The 19,698-nt window shown below is 41.5% G+C and overlaps 2 protein-coding genes across 5 annotated transcripts in view; one reads left to right on the top strand and one right to left on the bottom strand.

The window, feature by feature from the left end:
• The window catches only part of ccdc92 (coiled-coil domain containing 92), a 31,252-nt gene extending 24,120 nt beyond the window's left edge, over positions 1-7,132 (top strand). For both annotated transcript variants that reach the window (XM_061907229.1, XM_061907230.1), the window contains one exon: positions 5,737-7,132. In XM_061907229.1, coding sequence (XP_061763213.1) covers positions 5,737-6,545 — 809 coding nt within the window. In that variant the 3' untranslated portion in view covers positions 6,546-7,132. The remainder of the gene's footprint in view (positions 1-5,736) is intronic.
• chmp7 (charged multivesicular body protein 7) overlaps positions 1-19,698 on the bottom strand; it is a 35,743-nt gene that overhangs the window by 5,321 nt on the left and 10,724 nt on the right. The window contains exons 5-11 of one of the 3 annotated variants that reach the window (XR_009807628.1): positions 10,779-10,827; positions 10,586-10,705; positions 10,432-10,530; positions 10,291-10,348; positions 9,407-9,610; positions 9,285-9,336; positions 6,999-7,250 (exon numbers count right to left, since the gene is read on the bottom strand). Coding sequence is in view for 1 of the 3 variants with exons in the window: in XM_061907228.1 (XP_061763212.1) it covers positions 9,414-9,610; positions 10,291-10,348; positions 10,432-10,530; positions 10,586-10,705; positions 10,779-10,827 (523 nt within the window). In the remaining 2 variants the exon portion in view is untranslated. Of the gene's footprint in view, positions 1-6,998; positions 7,251-8,841; positions 9,337-9,406; positions 9,611-10,290; positions 10,349-10,431; positions 10,531-10,585; positions 10,706-10,778; positions 10,828-19,698 lie in introns of those variants that run through there. The other 2 variants (XR_009807629.1, XM_061907228.1) reach the window with 2 other exon arrangements.

Raw genomic sequence — 19,698 nt, 5'->3', positions numbered from 1 at the left:
TATATATATATATATATATATATATATATATATATACAGTGGGGCAAAAAAGTACTTAGTCAGCCAGCGATTGTGCAAGTTCTCCCACTTAAAATGATGACAGAGGTCTGTAATTTTCATCATAGGTACACTTCAACTGTGAGAGACAGAATGTGGAAAAAAAATCCAGGAATTCACATTGCAGGAATTTTAAAGAATTTACAGTTGTGATAAAAATTATTCAACCCCTACACAAATTTGGTGTTTTAGCAAGTTGGATATTTATTCCATATTTTGTTTATAGTCATATCAAATAAAGATGCATTAAATAGACAAATGCAACTTGAATTACAACATTCTATTTTGTAACATACCAAACAGTGTCATTTCTCTTAATATCTCATTGACAAAATTATTCAACCCATTGAAGATCATAACTCTTAAGAACACAATTTGAATAAGGTATTTTCAATCAGGTGTTGAAAAGACCTGTAGATGTGATTAGAACCATAATGAGCAACAATTAAACTGATTGAAAAAGACTGTGACGCTCAGCTTCTTGTAGATGGTCAATGGTGTATTTGCAACATGGTGAAGTCCAGGGAGTGGTCAAAGAAGTCAAGAGAGGAGGTCATTTCTCTTCATAAGAAAGGATATGGATATAAGAAAATAGCAAAGACATTACACATTCCAAGAGACACAGTTGGGAGCATAATTCGCAAGTTTAACGCTAAAGGCACAGTGGAAACACTACCTGGGCGTGGTAGAAAGAGGATGCTGTGTGCGTAAAGTGGTGAAAAACCCCCGGGTAACAGCTGAGGAACTACAACAAGACATTGCAGACGGGGGAACGCAGGTTTCGTCCCAGACAGTAAGGCGCGCACTACAAGATGAAGGCCTCCATGCCAGAACTCCAGGGGCACCCCACTTATGACTACCAGGCACAAGAAAAATTGACTCCAGTATGCCAAAAATCATCTGGACAAACCCCAAAGGTTTTGGGAAACTGTTCTATGGAGTGATGAGACAAAACTGGAACTCTTTGGGCCTATGAATCAACGTTATGTCTGGAGGAGAAAAAATAAAGCTTGCAAAGAGAAGAACACCTTGCCTACTGTTAAGCATGGTGGGGGGTCAATCATGCTCTGGGGCTGTTTCTCTGCCTCAGGTACCGGGAATCTCCAGCGCGTTCAAGGCATTATGAATTCTATTTCCTAGCAGGATATATTAGCTGCAAAAGTCATGAAGTCAGTGAGGAAGCTGAGGCTTTGGAGACGTTGGACCTTCCAACAGGACAAGGATCCCAAGCATACCTCCAAATCAACATCAGAGTGGTTGCAGAAGAAGGGCTGGAAGACTCTGGAGTGGCCAGACCTAAATCCTCTAGAAAAGCTGTGGTGGGACTTGAAGAAGGCAGTTGCAGCACGCAAGCCCAAGAATATGAATGAACTGGAGGCCTTTGCCCAAGAGGAATGGGCTAAAATACCTGTAGATGCTTGCAAGAAGCTTATGTATCACCTTTGAAGGATGTCATTACTGCCAAAGGCTGTTCTACTAAGTACTAAAGATGCATGGAACTAGAGGGTTGGATCATTTTGTCAATGAGATATTAAGAAAAATGTCCTTTTTTGCTATTTTGTAAAATACAGTGTTACAATTTAAGTTGCATTTGTCTATTTGACACATCTTTATTTGATATGACTATAAACAAAATACAGAATAAATTTCCAACTTGCTAAAACACCAAAATTGTGTGGGGGTTGAATAATTCTGATCACAACTGTATTTGTAAATGATGGTGGAAAATAAGTATTTGGTCAAGCATTCAAAGCTCTCACTGATGGAAGGTTTTGGCTCAAAATCTCACGAGACATGGCCCCATTCATTCTTTCCTTAACATGGATCAATCCTCCTGTCCCCTTAGCAGAAAAACAGCCCCAAAGCATGATGTTTCCACGCCCATGCTTCACAGTAGGTATGGTGTTCTTGGGATGCAACTCAGTATTCTTCTTCCTCCAAACACGACGAGTTGAGTTTATACCAAAAATGGATACATGGATGATACAGCAGAGGATTGGGAGAATGTCATGTGGTCAGATGAAACCAAAATAGAACTTTTTGGTATAAACTCTTTTTCACATTCTGTCTCTCACAGTTGAAGTGTACCTCTGATGAAAATTACAGACCTCTGTCATCATTTTAAGTGGGAGAACTTGCACAATCACTAGCTGACTAAATACTTTTTTGCCCCACTGTATATATATATATATATATATATATATATATATATATATATATATATATATAATGTCTTGATTGGATTATCCAGAGAATAGTGCTCTATACTGTGGTAGAGCGCAATATGTATGTGTGGGAAAAATCACAAGACTACTTCATCTCTACAGAACTGTCTCATGAGGGGTTCCCTCATCTCCTGATGATTGAGGGAACCCCTCATGAAACATTTCTGTAGAGATGAAGTAGTCTTGTGATTTTTCCCACACACACACATATATATATATATGGCGCAGTGGGAGAGTGGCCGTGCGCAACCCGAGCGTCCCTGGTTCAATTCCCCCCTAGTACCAACCTCGTCACGTCCGTTGTGTCCTGAGCAAGACACTTCACCCTTGCTCCTGATGGGTGCTGGTTGGCGCCTTGCATGGCAGCTCCCTCCATCAGTGTGTGAATGTGTGTGTGAATGGGTAAATGTGGAAGTAGTGTCAAAGCGCTTTGAGTACCTTGAAGGTAGAAAAGCGCTATACAAGTACAACCCATTTATCATTTATTTATATATATATATACGTATTTGTATATATGTATATGTCTGTGTATATATATATATATATATATATATATATATATATATATATATTTATATATATATATGTGTGTGTGTGTGTGTGTGTGTATGTGTGTAAAAAATTTTTTTTTTAAATCTGACGATTGAGGGAACCCCCTCATGAAACAGTTCTGTAGAGATGTATTCTTGTGATTTTTCCCACACGTACATATATGTGTATACATATATATATATATATATATGTATGTGTATGTATATATATATATGTATGTATGTCTGTATATATATATATATATATATGTATGTGTATGTATATATATATATGTATGTATGTCTGTATATATATATATATATATATATATATATATATATATATATATATATATATATAATGTCTTGATTGGATTATCCAGAGAATAGTGCTCTATACTGTGGAAGAGCGCAATATGTATGTGTGGGAAAAATCACAAGACTACTTCATCTCTACAGAACTGTCTCATGAGGGGTTCCCTCATCTCCTGATGATTGAGGGAACCCCTCATGAAACAGTTCTGTAGAGATGAAGTAGTCTTGTGATTTTTCCCACACACACATATATATATATACGTATTTGTATATATGTATATGTCTGTGTGTGTATATATATATATATATATATACAGTGCCCTCCATAATTATTGGCACCCCTGGTTGAGATGTGTTAAAAGCCTTAAAATAAATTCAGTGTTTATTGCAGAAGAATACTGTCACACTGAAAATTGTAGGAAAATGTAGCCTTCAACTCAAATGAATTGTAAGAAAATAAAAAAATCCCTGACTAAAAAATAATTATTTTTCATTAAATCACCTGTTCCACAATTATTGGCACCCTTAACAATTCCCAGGAAATAAATATAATTGAAGCATTTCTGTCATTTCTACAGTAGTTTACAAAGTTTACCAGAGTACGTAGGAACATTTAATTAGTAATTCATCACTTCCTGTTTCCCTGGGGTATAAATATGACGTGACACCGAGGCCATTTCTCTTATCCACTCTTAAACATGGGAAAGACAAAGGAACACAGCATACAAGTGAGGCAGATGTGCGTCGACCTTCACAGGTCAGGCAGAGGCTACAAGAAGATTGCCACTCAACTGCAGCTGCCCATATCCACTGTGAGAGGAATAATTAAGAAGTTCAAAACAACTGGAACAGTGGTAAATAAGCCTGGACGAGGACCCAAGTTTATTTTGCCACCACGCACAGTGAGGAGGATGGTAAGAGAAATCAAAAGATCTCCAAAGCTCACTGTTACAGAATTACAACAAATGGTAGCATCCTGGGGTCACAAAGTCTCCAAATCAACCATCAGGCGCTGTCTACACGCCAACAAGCTGTTTGGGAGGCATGCACGGAGAAAACCTTTCCTCACTCACAATCATAAACGCAAGCGTCTGGAGTTCGCCAAACGGTATTGGGGCTTCAACTGGGACCGTGTGCTTTGGTCAGATGAGACCAAGATTGAGCTTTTTGGCAACAAACACTCTAAGTGGGTCTGGCGTACCACGAAAGATGCGCATGCTGAAAAGCACCTCATACCCACTGTGAAGTATGGGGGTGGGTCAGTGATGCTGTGGGGCTGTTTCACTTCCAAAGGCCCTGGGAACCTTGTTAGGGTGCATGGCATCATGAATGCTTTGAAATACCAGGACATTTTAAATCAAAATCTGTTGCCCTCTGCCCGAAAGCTGAAGCTGGGTCGTCACTGGGTCTTTCAGCAAGACAATGACCCTAAACATATGGCCAAATCTACACAGAAATGGTTCACCAGACACAAAATCAAGCTCCTCCCATGGCCATCTCAGTCCCCTGACCTCAACCCCATTGAGAACCTGTGGGGTGAGCTGAAAAGGAGAGTACAGAGGAGAGGACCCAGGTCTCTGGATGATTTAGAGAGATTCTGCAAAGAGGAATGGCTGAAAATCCCTCTTTCTGTCTTTGCCCATCTTGTGAAACATTATAGGAGAAGATTAGGTGCTGTTTTGTTGGCAAAAGGGGGTTGTACAAAATATTAACACCAGGGGTGCTAATAATTGTGACACACATTATTTGATGTCAAATAATTATTTCTTTATGTGGGATTTTTTCCCCACTGAATAAATGCACTTGTATTGAAGGTTGGATTTTTCTCTTTTTTTCCATTAAGGTCCCATATTATTTAGAAAAAAAATAAAATAATTGGAAGCTAAAAAACACATCTCAACCAGGGGTGCCAATAATTATGGAGGGCACTGTATATATATATATATATATATGTGTGTGTGTGTGTGTGTGTGTGTGTGTGTGTGTGTGTGTGTAAAAAAATTTTTTTTTAAATCTGACGATTGAGGGAACCCCCTCATGAAACAGTTCTGTAGAGATGTATTCTTGTGATTTTTCCCACACGTACATATATGTGTATACATATATATATATACATACACATATATATATATATATATATATATATATATATATATATATATATGTATGTCTGTGTATATATATATATATATATATATATATATACATACACACGTATGTGTGTGTGTATATGTCTGTACATGTATGTATATATGTATATGTCTGTATGTATATATATATATATATATATGTATACGATATGTGTATATATATATGTATACGTATATATGTATACGTGTGTATATATATGTGTGTGTATATGTGTGTGTGTGTGTATATATACATATATATACATACCGTATATATATATATATATATATATATATATATATATATATATATATATATATATATATATATATATATATATATATATATATATATATATATATATATATATATATATATATATATATATATAGTATATGTATATATATATATATGTGTGTGTGTGGAGGTGAAAATTGTTGCAGTTACCTACGTTGTCGTAACCGCTCGGTGTCATGCAGACATGGGGGAGGTGCGATGCCGAGAGCTGCAAAGAAGGTGTGAAGAGCTGGAGGCAGAGCTGAAGAAGAAGGAGGAGGAAAACACGGAGCTGCTCAGGGATCTGGAGCAGAAGAACGCCATGATCTTTGTTCTGGAAAACACCATCAAGGAGAGGGAGAAGAAGTACCTGGAGGAGCTGAAGATGAAGAGTCACAAACTGGCCGTGTTGTCGGGGGAACTGGAGCAGAGAGCGAGCACCATTGCTTATCTGACCTCACAGCTTCACGCCACTAAGAAGAAACTGCTGGCCGGCAGCTCATCAGAGGCCAGCCCAAATGTCAGTCCGGTCACGTCCTTCAAGCCCACGCCACCTCCGCCCAAAGACAGGCAGCCTGAGACTCCACGGCGCCGCATGAGGAAGAGCCTCTCCCAGCCCCTCCATCCCGAGCTGACAGAGGTGTACCGCCTCGGCCCGGACGGGAAGCGGGTGGTCCTGCGGGACACAGTGGACGCTATGCCCGACCCCACACCCTTCCTGCAAGCTGGGAAAGATTCTCCTGAGCTGCAGGTGCTGCGAGAAAGACCCGCCGTTATCCCGCCCATCGCCTCTGAACGCCCTCCGGTGCCTCCGCTGGGGGCCACGGCCAGCCCTCGCCACAGCCCGGCTCGGGACCGCCAGTACAGAGCCCACGTCGGAGTGGCCCACCGCATCCCCCACGGAGCCCCGTCCTCGGCCCCGCCCCTGGCACAGCTGGAAACGCTAGCGGTGGATCAGGTGAAGCAAGAAAAGGTGGTGAGGAAGCGTTCTGGAGCCGACAGGACAGTTTAAAAGCTTAACACTTGCACACAAATATTATACAACACTGTGTAGCCCGCTTTATATGCAACACTGAACATGACATCATCTTCATGCACATTTGAAAAAGGACTACTGCCAAGCATGCCAAATGTTTCTTATTTGCGGCAAGTGTTGTCTTTTACACGCATCACGCTGGCTGTGCGGCGCCTTCCTCAGCCAAATATCTGCAGCAGTCGCACCTTCTGCTTTCCACTTGCAACATCACAATAAGAACACTACTGCACGTTGCATAATATACAAGGTGAAAGACACGTCCTTTAGCCTTTGCTGAGCTGGCAGCAGCACATGTCAAGTCATCTTCATCATCATGCAACATAACATGTCTCTGAGGAGAACATGTTTCAGCAAAATCATCTTTTTTTTAAGCCACTGCTCTAATAGGATTTTGTGATAATAGCAATTATACTTTATAAAGGCTGTACATTTGTAAGGGATTGTTTTTTATTTATTTATTAGAGAATACCACAACACCTCAGATGGTAATTACTGTCACTTTATACCCTGCTGTTCACGTAACACTCGTCCTTCAATAAAGCAATGCTTTCTTGTTTGCCTAAGATTGTCAAAAACATGAGCAGAACAGTAGATGGGAAACGTGATTCCTCTTCCTGACTCCAGTTCTTAAGCAAGTAAGTCACTCACTGAAGGCCATCAGGTAGTCCGTTCTCAGGTCATCTGTCACAAAGCACACGTCTGCAAAGTTTACTGATATTGATTAAAGGAGATGAAACTCCAGACAGCATTAACATTTCCAAATGAAAGTGATGGTAAAGGCATGAGCATTTCATTAAACTTACTAACCTTTGATATTGCTTACTCCAAAAGAAAACTTCTGCTAAAATCAAAAACCACTACCTCTGGACCAGTTTATCCCACTGACCCCAAGATTCATAAAAATACAGTTTGTAATTTGTGAAGTATTTTTATAATTGTGAAAATGCAATTAAGACACACAACACAACTACAAACACGGACTAAAGCAGGGCTTTCCTAACCTTTTTGACCTTGTGGTTTGTCTCCCACGTTTACAACCTTGTCACATGATACAAAAGCATGTGTTAATCACAAAGATTATTAACACAAACCTTAGGTTGATTAGAAAAATAAGTACGTAAAACTAAATATGCTGCATAAAAACACTGAAAAATGTTCCGTGCTCAAACTATGTTGAGAATAGATGTTTTAAATAACCTCCAAATTTAGGTGCAAATAAAGTACAGCTTTGCCACTTTAGTCATCATTTTTGTGCTTCAGAATCTTGTCTAATATCCGTTTCAAACTATTTAGTTTGAGATTGTCATTACTGCCACAAGGGGTGGAAATAAAATGTAGTACCCTATAACCCGACTCTCGCCAGATCCTTGTAGTTCACTGGAGCTCAGCGAGAGTCAGGTTAAGTACCATAAGAACCGCAGCTGAAAAACAGATAAGGGGATGCTTGCGGCCCCAGCCCTATGGTAAAAAACCCTGGGCTAAACTATACTCAAATCAATTCATCCATGATACTCCCAAACATTTTGCACTATTCTATTTTTCCATCTTAATGAGAAGCTTTTCTGCAGCAGCTCCATACAGACATGCTTGGTTGAGCAAAAACTCATCTCAAGCCTAAAAAGCACCTTTGGGCTCTGCTAGAACTACAATGATGAGACCTTTGGGCTCTGCTAGAACTACAATGATGAGACCTTTGGGCTCTGCTAGAACTACAATGATGAGACCTTTGGGCTCTGCTAGAACTACAATGATGAGCCAACAGGGCCTCTCCAAGGTCCAACATAGTTCACCATGTTCTTCTGGAAGAATTGACCAAAACCCCCCCATAGACACCCCAAACATCTTGCAGAAATGTTTCCTTAGAGTGAGAGTGGTTTAAACTGATACGGTAAGGATAGTGTTTGTGGAATAAGTTTTTAAAAATATTTTTTGATAACCACTGTAATAAAAACGTTTATATTTCTATGCAGTGCAAACTACTGACCCCTGGTGGCCAAATCTATGAACACACTTAGTTAAACCAGCCTCCATGATGCTCGAAGGATAACAAAATATCCATCCATTTCTACCAGCTGCATTTGGGTGGAAGGCGGCGTACACCCTGGACAAGTCGCCACCTCATCGCAAGGTAACACAAAATAGCTGACTGAAAAGAAGGTCAAGTCCACCAAAAAAGTAGCCTTTTCCGTGTGGTCATTTTGCATAAAATGCAATGACTTTTCAAGAGAGCAAAAACAAGGCACAAGTCACAAGCAATGATCTGACATGCACATATAAAACCACATTTTTATTTGCAGAAGAGTTCCAATAACTTAAGGTCTTGAGCATCATGGACATGTTCCAGAGAGACTGGACATCTATTTTGGCAAATGTGGATACTTAAGTTGGTAACTTGACACTCCACAGAAGAATACTACTTCAATACAATTACACACCTTAAAGATAAACTGTTATTTTGAGAAGAAGCATCCCAAACTAAAATGGTATTGTGGTGGCATACCAAAGACAATATTGCCTACATACAATATTGACGTTTCAGGCTTCAGATAAAGTTGTCATCTAGAAAAAATGCTGTATTGCTTAATGAAAAGGCCATTTTTTAAATGCATCCACAGCAAAGGCTTTTAGTATTTGGATGAAATGAAGCAAAGTGCCTTGTTTCTATCCTGATGCACAATTTTACGCTTCTAGTTCCACTTGTCGCTGGCAACTTACATGCAGGTGTCCATGCAAACCATGTTCCAACTGCTGTCCAGGTGCTGGATCCCTGACCAGGTAAGACGTAGTCATAATCACGTTGATGACATGAGAAACCATCCAAATCAATACCAGCACACCTGAATCTTAGAGAGTGAGCAGTTTGAGTTCTTCCTCCAGCTGCTTGGTGCTGACATTCAGGTCACTTTGAGGGACGGCGGGCAGAAAATCCAGCAGGTCGTCACCTGGGACGTTCGGCAGGTGCTCTGTTGGAACTTCGGGGTGCGGCTTGGGTTCGTGCAATAACAATTTCAGCTCTTCCTCCAACTCATCCATGTCATCATCTAAAAAAAGACATTTAGTAGGCATAGATTCAAATAATGTCTTTGTTTGAATGACATTGCATGTGGTTTGTTCACTTCACCAAGAAATGTGAGTGAACCACCTAGAAAATATCCCAAACACAGAAAGAGCAGTGAATGGCAGTTTAGCTAACATTTCCTGCGGGGCGTCGCAAGAATGTGTGGGAAATGTGATTCATATTTATTTGTGTTTAGTGCCTTGTGCCCTTTCTGCTCACGACTCCATGAAAGCTAACCAAACCAATGAGAAGGAGTCTCCACCGATATATACACATATATACATATATATTATACATACATACATACATACAGGTATACATATATATGTACACATACATATAAATATATATATACACATATACATGTACATATATATATGCATACATATATACACGTGTATATATATATACATATACTGTATATATACACATATACATACATATATATATATATATACGTATATACTGTATATATATAAAAAATATTCTAATCTTTAAGTTAATCTGAACACATGATGAGTTATAAGATAACTGTGAAATATTTTGATGAATCGTGATTTGAACATTTCAATCGACTAATTTGAATGAATGAAGAATAAATGCCCGTTGTTGTCTGTAGTTGAGGCCACTACTTGAGGAAAAATAACAAAAATGTCAACAAACCTGCACAGGTCACTGCTCCAGAAATGGTTTGGTTGACATCATCTTGTTTGTCACACAACTGGCAACATGAGAGAATATTTGTTGAGACGCTGATAAGATTGTATTTGTCGCTTGATATAATGTTTCAAAATGAAGGCTTACCTCCTGGATTTGATCGACGAGGCTTTCGGCACGTTGGACCGTCACGTCCTTGAGAGAGAAGCTAAGGCTGGCAACTCCTGCTTGGTAGGCCTGCAGAACCTGCACAAGACACACCTCCAGCACTGAGACCACCTCACAGCTTTCTAATTCTTACCTTTTCATCAGTCTGGGACTGAGCTATTCTGTCCAGGATTGCTCGGATGGACTCCAGCTGGCCAAACAAGACATCCGCTCTCTTTTCTCCTCTCTTCCGCCCTCGCAAACACCTCAAAGCCTAAACAACAAATACAACAACTTGGATGTAACTTGTTTCCTTCGAATGATGTTGCTTTTGCCCAAACATTCACCTGTGCTTTCTTTCCTTCCTGGAGCAGAAGTCTTGCTTCCTCTTTGGACCTAAGGCAGGTTCATATCAAACAAACTGCTGATTAGAGATTGTATGTGAGCTCCCTTGGTGTTCATTGAGGACTGGACTGCACACCAGCAACACATACTTGGTGTTCATTGAGGACTGGACTGCACACCAGCAACACATACTTGGTGTTCATTGAGGACTGGACTGCACACCAGCAACACATACTTGGTGTTCATTGAGGACTGGACTGCACACCAGCAACACATACTTGGTGTTCATTGAGGACTGGACTGCACACCAGCAACACATACTTGGTGTTCATTGAGGACTGGACTGCACACCAGCAACACATACTTGGTGTTCATTGAGGACTGGACTGCACACCAGCAACACATACTTGGTGTTCATTGAGGACTGGACTGCACACCAGCAACCCTAACCTTGGTGTTCATTGAGGACTGGACTGCACACCAGCAACACATACTTGGTGTTCATTGAGGACTGGACTGCACACCAGCAACCCTAACCTTGGTGTTCATTGAGGACTGGACTGCACACCAGCAACACATACTTGGTGTTCATTGAGGACTGGACTGCACACCAGCAACACATACTTGGTGTTCATTGAGGACTGGACTGCACACCAGCAACACATACTTGGTGTTCATTGAGGACTGGACTGCACCCCAGCAACACATACTTGGTGTTCATTGAGGACTGGACTGCACACCAGCAACACATACTTGGTGTTCATTGAGGACTGGACTGCACCCCAGCAACACATACTTGGTGTTCATTGAGGACTGGACTGCACACCAGCAACACATACTTGGTGTTCATTGAGGACTGGACTGCACACCAGCAACACATACTTGGTGTTCATTGAGGACTGGACTGCACACCAGCAACACATACTTGGTGTTCATTGAGGACTGGACTGCACCCCAGCAACACATACTTGGTGTTCATTGAGGACTGGACTGCACACCAGCAACACATACTTGGTGTTCATTGAGGACTGGACTGCACACCAGCAACACATACTTGGTGTTCATTGAGGACTGGACTGCACACCAGCAACACATACTTGGTGTTCATTGAGGACTGGACTGCACACCAGCAACACATACTTGGTGTTCATTGAGGACTGGACTGCACACCAGCAACACATACTTGGTGTTCATTGAGGACTGGACTGCACACCAGCAACACATACTTGGTGTTCATTGAGGACTGGACTGCACACCAGCAACACATACTTGGTGTTCATTGAGGACTGGACTGCACACCAGCAACACATACTTGGTGTTCATTGAGGACTGGACTGCACACCAGCAACACATACTTGGTGTTCATTGAGGACTGGACTGCACACCAGCAACCCTAACCTTGGTGTTCATTGAGGACTGGACTGCACACCAGCAACACATACTTGGTGTTCATTGAAGACTGGACTGCACCCCAGCAACACATACTTGGTGTTCATTGAGGACTGGACTGCACCCCAGCAACACATACTGGAACTGGAAGGGCTCTTCCTTCTGCAACCCTCGGGCCCAAACGGGCATTACATTGTTTGGATTGATTGATTGATTGACAAGTTTATTGACATCTTAAAGAATGAAATCCATGTAATGCTTTAAAAAGGCAAATGATGTCACAAAAAGCCAAAAGGCCCCATTAAATATTCATCACATTTCATACATTCAATAATAAAAGCTACATCACCTGTAACATGTATATAAAAAATTACGTTCAAAAAAATGGATGCATGATGCACATATACAAAATGTACATGTCAGCTCATTTGAAAAACTATATATATATAAAAAAATGGGGGGGGGGGGGTATATACCCTATGTACATGACACTATGTACCAGACTATGTACATGTTGACTCCAAGAGTGTGCAAAACACAATGACAAAATATATATGTACTATAAACACATGTAAATATGTTTACACTATAAGTACATATAAATATATATATAGACTATAAGTACATATAAATATATATATAGACTATAAGTACATATAAATATATATATAGACTATAAGTACATATAAATATATATATAGACTATAAGTACATATAAATATATATATAGACTATAAGTACATATAAATATATATATAGACTATAAGTACATATAAATATATATATAGACTATAAGTACATATAAATATATATATAGACTATAAGTACATATAAATATATATATAGACTATAAGTACATATAAATATATATATTGACTATAAGTACATATAAATATATATATAGACTATAAGTACATATAAATATATATATAGACTATAAGTACATATAAATATATATATAGACTATAAGTACATATAAATATATATATAGACTATAAGCACATATAAATATATATATAGACTATAAGCACATATAAATATATATATAGAATATAAGCACATATAAATATATGTATAGACTATAAACACACACACATATATATATATAGACTATTAACAAATATATATATATAGTCTATAAGCACATATAAATATATATATAGACTATAAGCACATATAAATATATGTATAGACTATAAACACACACACATATATATATATAGACTATTAACAAATATATATATATAGTCTATAAGCACATATAAATATATATATAGACTATAAGCACATATAAATATATGTATAGACTATAAACACACACACATATATATATATAGACTATTAACATAAATATATATATATAGACTATAAGCACATATATATTTATAGACTTTAAGCACATATAAATATATGTATAGACTATAACCACATATATATATATATATATATATATATATATATATATATATATATATATATATATATATATATAGACTATAAACACAAATATATTTATAGATTTTAAGCACATATAAATATAATTATAGACTATAAGCACATATAAATATTTGTATGGACTATAAAGCTGTTTAATGCTTGGAAGAGTTGCCGGGGAAGAGTGGAGTTTGTGATGAGGTCACTAGTTGGAGTTTGTGATGAGGTCACTAGTTGGAGTTTGTGATGAGGTCACTAGTTGGAGTTTGTGATGAGGTCACCAGGTGGAGTTTGTGATGAGGTCACTAGTTGGAGTTTGTGATGAGGTCACTAGTTGGAGTTTGTGATGAGGTCACTAGTTGGAGTTTGTGATGAGGTCACTAGTTGGAGTTTGTGATGAGGTCACTAGTTGGAGTTTGTGATGAGGTCACTAGTTGGAGTTTGTGATGAGGTCACTAGTTGGAATTTGTGATGAGGTCACCAGGTGGAGTTTGTGATGAGGTCACCAGTTGGAGTTTGTGATGAGGTCACCAGTTGGAGTTTGTGATGAGGTCACTAGTTGGAGTTTGTGATGAGGTCACTAGTTGGAGTTTGTGATGAGGTCACTAGTTGGAGTTTGTGATGAGGTCACTAGTTGGAGTTTGTGATGAGGTCACTAGTTGGAGTTTGTGATGAGGTCACTAGTTGGAGTTTGTGATGAGGTCACTAGTTGGAGTTTGTGATGAGGTCACTAGTTGGAGTTTGTGATGAGGTCACTAGTTGGAGTTTGTGATGAGATCACTAGTTGGAGTTTGTGATGAGGTCACTAGTTGGAGTTTGTGATGAGGTCACTAGTTGGAGTTTGTGATGAGGTCACTAGTTGGAGTTTGTGATGAGGTCACTAGTTGGAATTGGTGATGAGGTCACCAGGTGGAGTTTGTGATGAGGTCACCAGTTGGAGTTTGTGATGAGGTCACCAGTTGGAGTTTGTGATGAGGTCACCAGTTGGAGTTTGTGATGAGGTCACTAGTTGGAGTTTGTGATGAGGTCACTAGTTGGAGTTTGTGATGAGGTCACTAGTTGGAGTTTGTGATGAGGTCACTAGTTGGAGTTTGTGATGAGGTCACTAGTTGGAGTTTGTGATGAGGTCACTAGTTGGAGTTTGTGATGAGGTCACTAGTTGGAGTTTGTGATGAGGTCACCAGGTGGAGTTTGTGATGAGGTCACTAGTTGGAGTTTGTGATGAGGTCACTAGTTGGAGTTTGTGATGAGGTCACTAGTTGGAGTTTGTGATGAGGTCACTAGTTGGAGTTTGTGATGAGGTCACCAGGTGGAGTTTGTGATGAGGTCACTAGTTGGAGTTTGTGATGAGGTCACTAGTTGGAGTTTGTGATGAGGTCACTAGTTGGAGTTTGTGATGAGGTCACTAGTTGGAGTTTGTGATGAGGTCACTAGTTGGAGTTTGTGATGAGGTCACTAGTTGGAGTTTGTGATAATATCACCAGGTGGAGTTTGTGATGAGGTCACTAGTTGGAGTTTGTGATGAGGTCACTAGTTGGAGTTTGTGATGAGGTCACTAGTTGGAGTTTGTGATGAGGTCACTAGTTGGAGTTTGTGATGAGGTCACTAGTTGGAGTTTGTGATGAGGTCACTAGTTGGAGTTTGTGATGAGGTCACCAGGTGGAGTTTGGGATGAGGTCACTAGTTGGAGTTTGTGATGAGGTCACTAGTTGGAGTTTGTGATGAGGTCACTAGTTGGAGTTTGTGATGAGGTCACTAGTTGGAGTTTGTGATGAGGTCACTAGTTGGAGTTTGTGATGAGGTCACTAGTTGGAGTTTTTGATGAGGTCACTAGTTGGAGTTTGTGATGAGGTCACTAGTTGGAGTTTGTGATGAGGTCACTAGTTGGAGTTTGTGATGAGGTCACCAGGTGGAGTTTGTGATGAGGTCACCAGTTGGAGTTTGTGATGAGGTCACCAGTTGGAGTTTGTGATGAGGTCACCAGTTGGAGTTTGTGATGAGGTCACTAGTTGGAGTTTGTGATGAGGTCACTAGTTGGAGTTTGTGATGAGGTCACTAGTTGGAGTTTGTGATGAGGTCACTAGTTGGAGTTTGTGATGAGGTCACCAGGTGGAGTTTGTGATGAGGTCACTAGTTGGAGTTTGTGATGAGGTCACTAGTTGGAGTTTGTGATGAGGTCACTAGTTGGAGTTTGTGATGAGGTCACCAGGTGGAGTTTGTGATGAGGTCACTAGTTGGAGTTTGTGATGAGGTCACTAGTTGGAGTTTGTGATAATATCACCAGGTGGAGTTTGTGATGAGGTCACTAGTTGGAGTTTGTGATGAGGTCACTAGTTGGAGTTTGTGATGAGGTCACCAGGTGGAGTTTGTGATGAGGTCACTAGTTGGAGTTTGTGATGAGGTCACCAGGTGGAGTTTGGGATGAGGTCACTAGTTGGAGTTTGTGATGAGGTCACTAGTTGGAGTTTGTGATGAGGTCACTAGTTGGAGTTTGTGATGAGGTCACTAGTTGGAGTTTGTGATGAGGTCACCAGGTGGAGTTTGTGATGAGGTCACTAGTTGGAGTTTGTGATGAGGTCACTAGTTGGAGTTTGTGATGAGGTCACTAGTTGGAGTTTGTGATGAGGTCACCAGGTGGAGTTTGTGATGAGGTCACTAGTTGGAGTTTGTGATGAGATCACTAGTTGGAGTTTGTGATGAGGTCACTAGTTGGAGTTTGTGATGAGGTCACCAGGTGGAGTTTGTGATGAGGTCACTAGTTGGAGTTTGTGATGAGGTCACTAGTTGGAGTTTGTGATGAGGTCACTAGTTGGAGTTTGTGATGAGGTCACCAGGTGGAGTTTGTGATGAGGTCACCAGGTGGAGTTTGTGATGAGGTCACTAGTTGGAGTTTGTGATGAGGTCACTAGTTGGAGTTTGTGATGAGGTCACCAGGTGGAGTTTGTGATGAGGTCACTAGTTGGAGTTTGTGATGAGGTCACCAGGTGGAGTTTGTTATGAGGTCACTAGTTGGAGTTTGTGATGAGGTCACCAGGTGGAGTTTGTGATGAGGTCACCAGGTGGAGTTTGTGATGAGGTCACCAGGGGGAGTTTGTGATGAGGTCACTAGTTGGAGTTTGTGATGAGGTCACCAGGTGGAGTTTGTGATGAGGTCACCAGGTGGAGTTTGTGATGAGGTCACTAGTTGGAGTTTGTGATGAGGTCACTAGTTGGAGTTTGTGATGAGGTCACTAGTTGGAGTTTGTGATGAGGTCACTAGTTGGAGTTTGTGATGAGGTCACCAGGTGGAGTTTGTGATGAGGTCACCAGGTGGAGTTTGTGATGAGGTCACTAGTTGGAGTTTGTGATGAGGTCACTAGTTGGAGTTTGTGATGAGGTCACTAGTTGGAGTTTGTGATGAGGTCACTAGTTGGAGTTTGTGATGAGGTCACTAGTTGGAGTTTGTGATGAGGTCACCAGGTGGAGTTTGAGCAGAGACAATGTCTTCTTTAAGTCACATGATTATTCAGTTTGAACGGCCTGAAATTTTACCAGGGAGTTTTTCACAAGTTTGGCATATACAAAAAAGGTATACACACTTTCTCTAAAAAGGGGACTGCACTTTTTAAGATATGTTGCCTAAAGTTCAAAATGATGATGAAAGACATGACAACGTATGGATTTACTTTTGAAGCATTTCAAACATGAAATAAATGCGATGAAAAGCTTCCAATGCTCCTCTCTGAGTTTGTGTGTCCCAATGATCCTAGGAGCTATGTTGTCCCGGTAGGGTCTCCCAAGACAAACAGGTCCTAGGTGAGGGATCAGACAAAGAGCAGCTCCAAGACCTCTTATGAAGAAAACAAGACAAGGACCCAGATTTCCCTCGCCCGGACGGGGGTCACCAGGACCCCCTCTGGAGCCAGGCCCACAGTTGGGGCACGATGGCGAGCGCCTGGTGGCCGGGCCTGTTCCCATGGGGCCCGAAGAGGCAACGTGGGTCCCCCCTCCAATGGGCTCACCACCCATAGGAGGGGCCATAGAGGTCGGGTGCAGAGTGAGCTGGGCGGCAGCCGAAGGCAGGGCACTTGGCGGTCCGATCCTCGGCTACAGAAGCTAGCTCCTGGGACGTGGAATATCACCTCACTGGGGGGGAAGGAGCCTGAGCTAGTGCGCGAGGTAGAGAAGTTCCGGCTGGATATAGTCGGACTCACTTCGACGGACAGCAAGGGCTCTGGAACCAGTTCTCTCGAGAGGGGCTGGACTCTCTTCCACTCTGGCGTTACCGGCAGTGAGAGACGACGGGCTGGGGTGGCAATTCTGGTTGCCCCCCGGCTCAAAGCCTGCACGTTGGGAGTTCAACCCAGTGGACGAGAGGCTAGCTTCCCTCCCGCCTTCGGGTGGGGGGACGGGTCCTGACTGTTGTTTGTGCTTACGCAGCAAACAACAGTTCAGAGTACCCACCCTTTTTGGGTACACTGGAGGGAGTACTGGAGAGTGCTCCCCCGGGTGATTCCCTTCTTCTGCTGGGGGACTTCAACGCTCATGTTGGCAACCACAGTGAAACTTGGAGAGGCGTGTTTGGGAAGAATGGCCGCCCGGATCTGAACCCGAGTGGTGTTTTGTTATTGGACTTTTGTGCTCGTCACGGATTGTCCACAACAAACACCAAACATAAGGGTGTCCATATGTGCACTTGGCACCAGGACACCCTTGGCCGCAGTTCCATGATCCACTTTGTAGTTGTGTCATCGGATTTGCGGCCTCATGTTTTGGACACTCGGGTGAAGAGAGGGGCGGAGCTTTCTACTGGTGGTGAGTTGGCTGCGATGGTGGGGGAGGATGCCGGACAAACCTGGCAAGCCCAAACACATTGTGAGGGTCTGCTGGGAACGTCTGGCAGAGTCTCCTGTCAGAGAGAGTTTCAATTCCCACCTCCGGAAGAACTTTGAACATGTCACGAGGGAAGTGCTGGACATTGAGTCCGAGTGGACCATGTTCCGCACCTCTACTGTCGAGGCGGCTGATTGGAGCTGTGGCCGCAAGGTAGTTGCTGCTTGTCATGGCGGTAATCCTAGAACTCGCTGGTGGACACCAGCAGTGAGGGATGCCGTCCAGCTGAAGAAGGAGTCCTATCGGGTTCTGACAGGTACCGACAGGCCAAGCGGTGTGCGTCTTCAGCGGTCGCAAAGGCAAAAACTCGGACATAGCAGGAGTTCGGAGAAGCCATGGAAAAGGACTATATATGCTATATTTAATATATTATACATCATTATTTCCTTGGCCCTGCGATGAGGTGGCGACTTGTCCAGGGTGTACCCCGCCTTCCGCCCGATTGTAGCTGAGATAGGCGCCAGCGCCCCCCGAGACCCCAAAAGGGAATAAGCGGTAGAAAATGGATGGATGGATGGATCATTATTTCCATGGTGAGCCGTACAGTCGAACTAGACATTTTAGGAGGGTAAAACCAACAATCTGTCCCGACTCCAGACGACAATATTCCTGCGTAACTTTACAAATACATTTGGCAAATGGACATCAGTAAAATGTGGCATAATTACTAGTAAAGCATCTTGCAAGAAGCATAAACAAGAGAAACCTACAGCGTAGGACTTGTCCATTGCCATTTGAAGATCCTTGGAGGAGGATTGGGATTTGGCTGCGTGTCTGGCAACCTCAGTCATGGGAGAGGACTACAGAATTTTGACCGTGATTGTAGTACTATTTCTGGCCACATTACTACATATGGCATCTTTAAAGGCCTACTGAAAGCCACTACTAGCCACCACGCAGTCTGATAGTTTATATATCAATGATGAAATATTAACATTGCAACACATGACAATATGGCCGCTTTAGTTTACTAAATTGCAATTTTAAATTTCCTGGGAGTTTCTTCCTGGAAACGTCGCGTAACAACGACGTGTACGCGTGACGTCACGGACTATTAGGAAATATTAGCGCTGCACACACACACAGCTGAAAGTTGTCTGCTTTAACGGCATAATTACACAGTATTTTGGAGATCTGTGTTGCTGAATCTTTTGCAATTTGTTCAATTAATATTGGAGAAGTCACAGTAGAAAGATGGAGTTGGGAAGCTTTAGCCTTTAGCCACAC

This window comes from Nerophis ophidion, linkage group LG07 (genome assembly GCF_033978795.1).
Source record: "Nerophis ophidion isolate RoL-2023_Sa linkage group LG07, RoL_Noph_v1.0, whole genome shotgun sequence".
Classification (NCBI taxonomy): domain Eukaryota; kingdom Metazoa; phylum Chordata; class Actinopteri; order Syngnathiformes; family Syngnathidae; genus Nerophis; species Nerophis ophidion.
The sequence above is the reverse complement of the archived record's forward strand: the minus strand, read 5'-3'. Positions and strand labels throughout refer to the sequence as shown.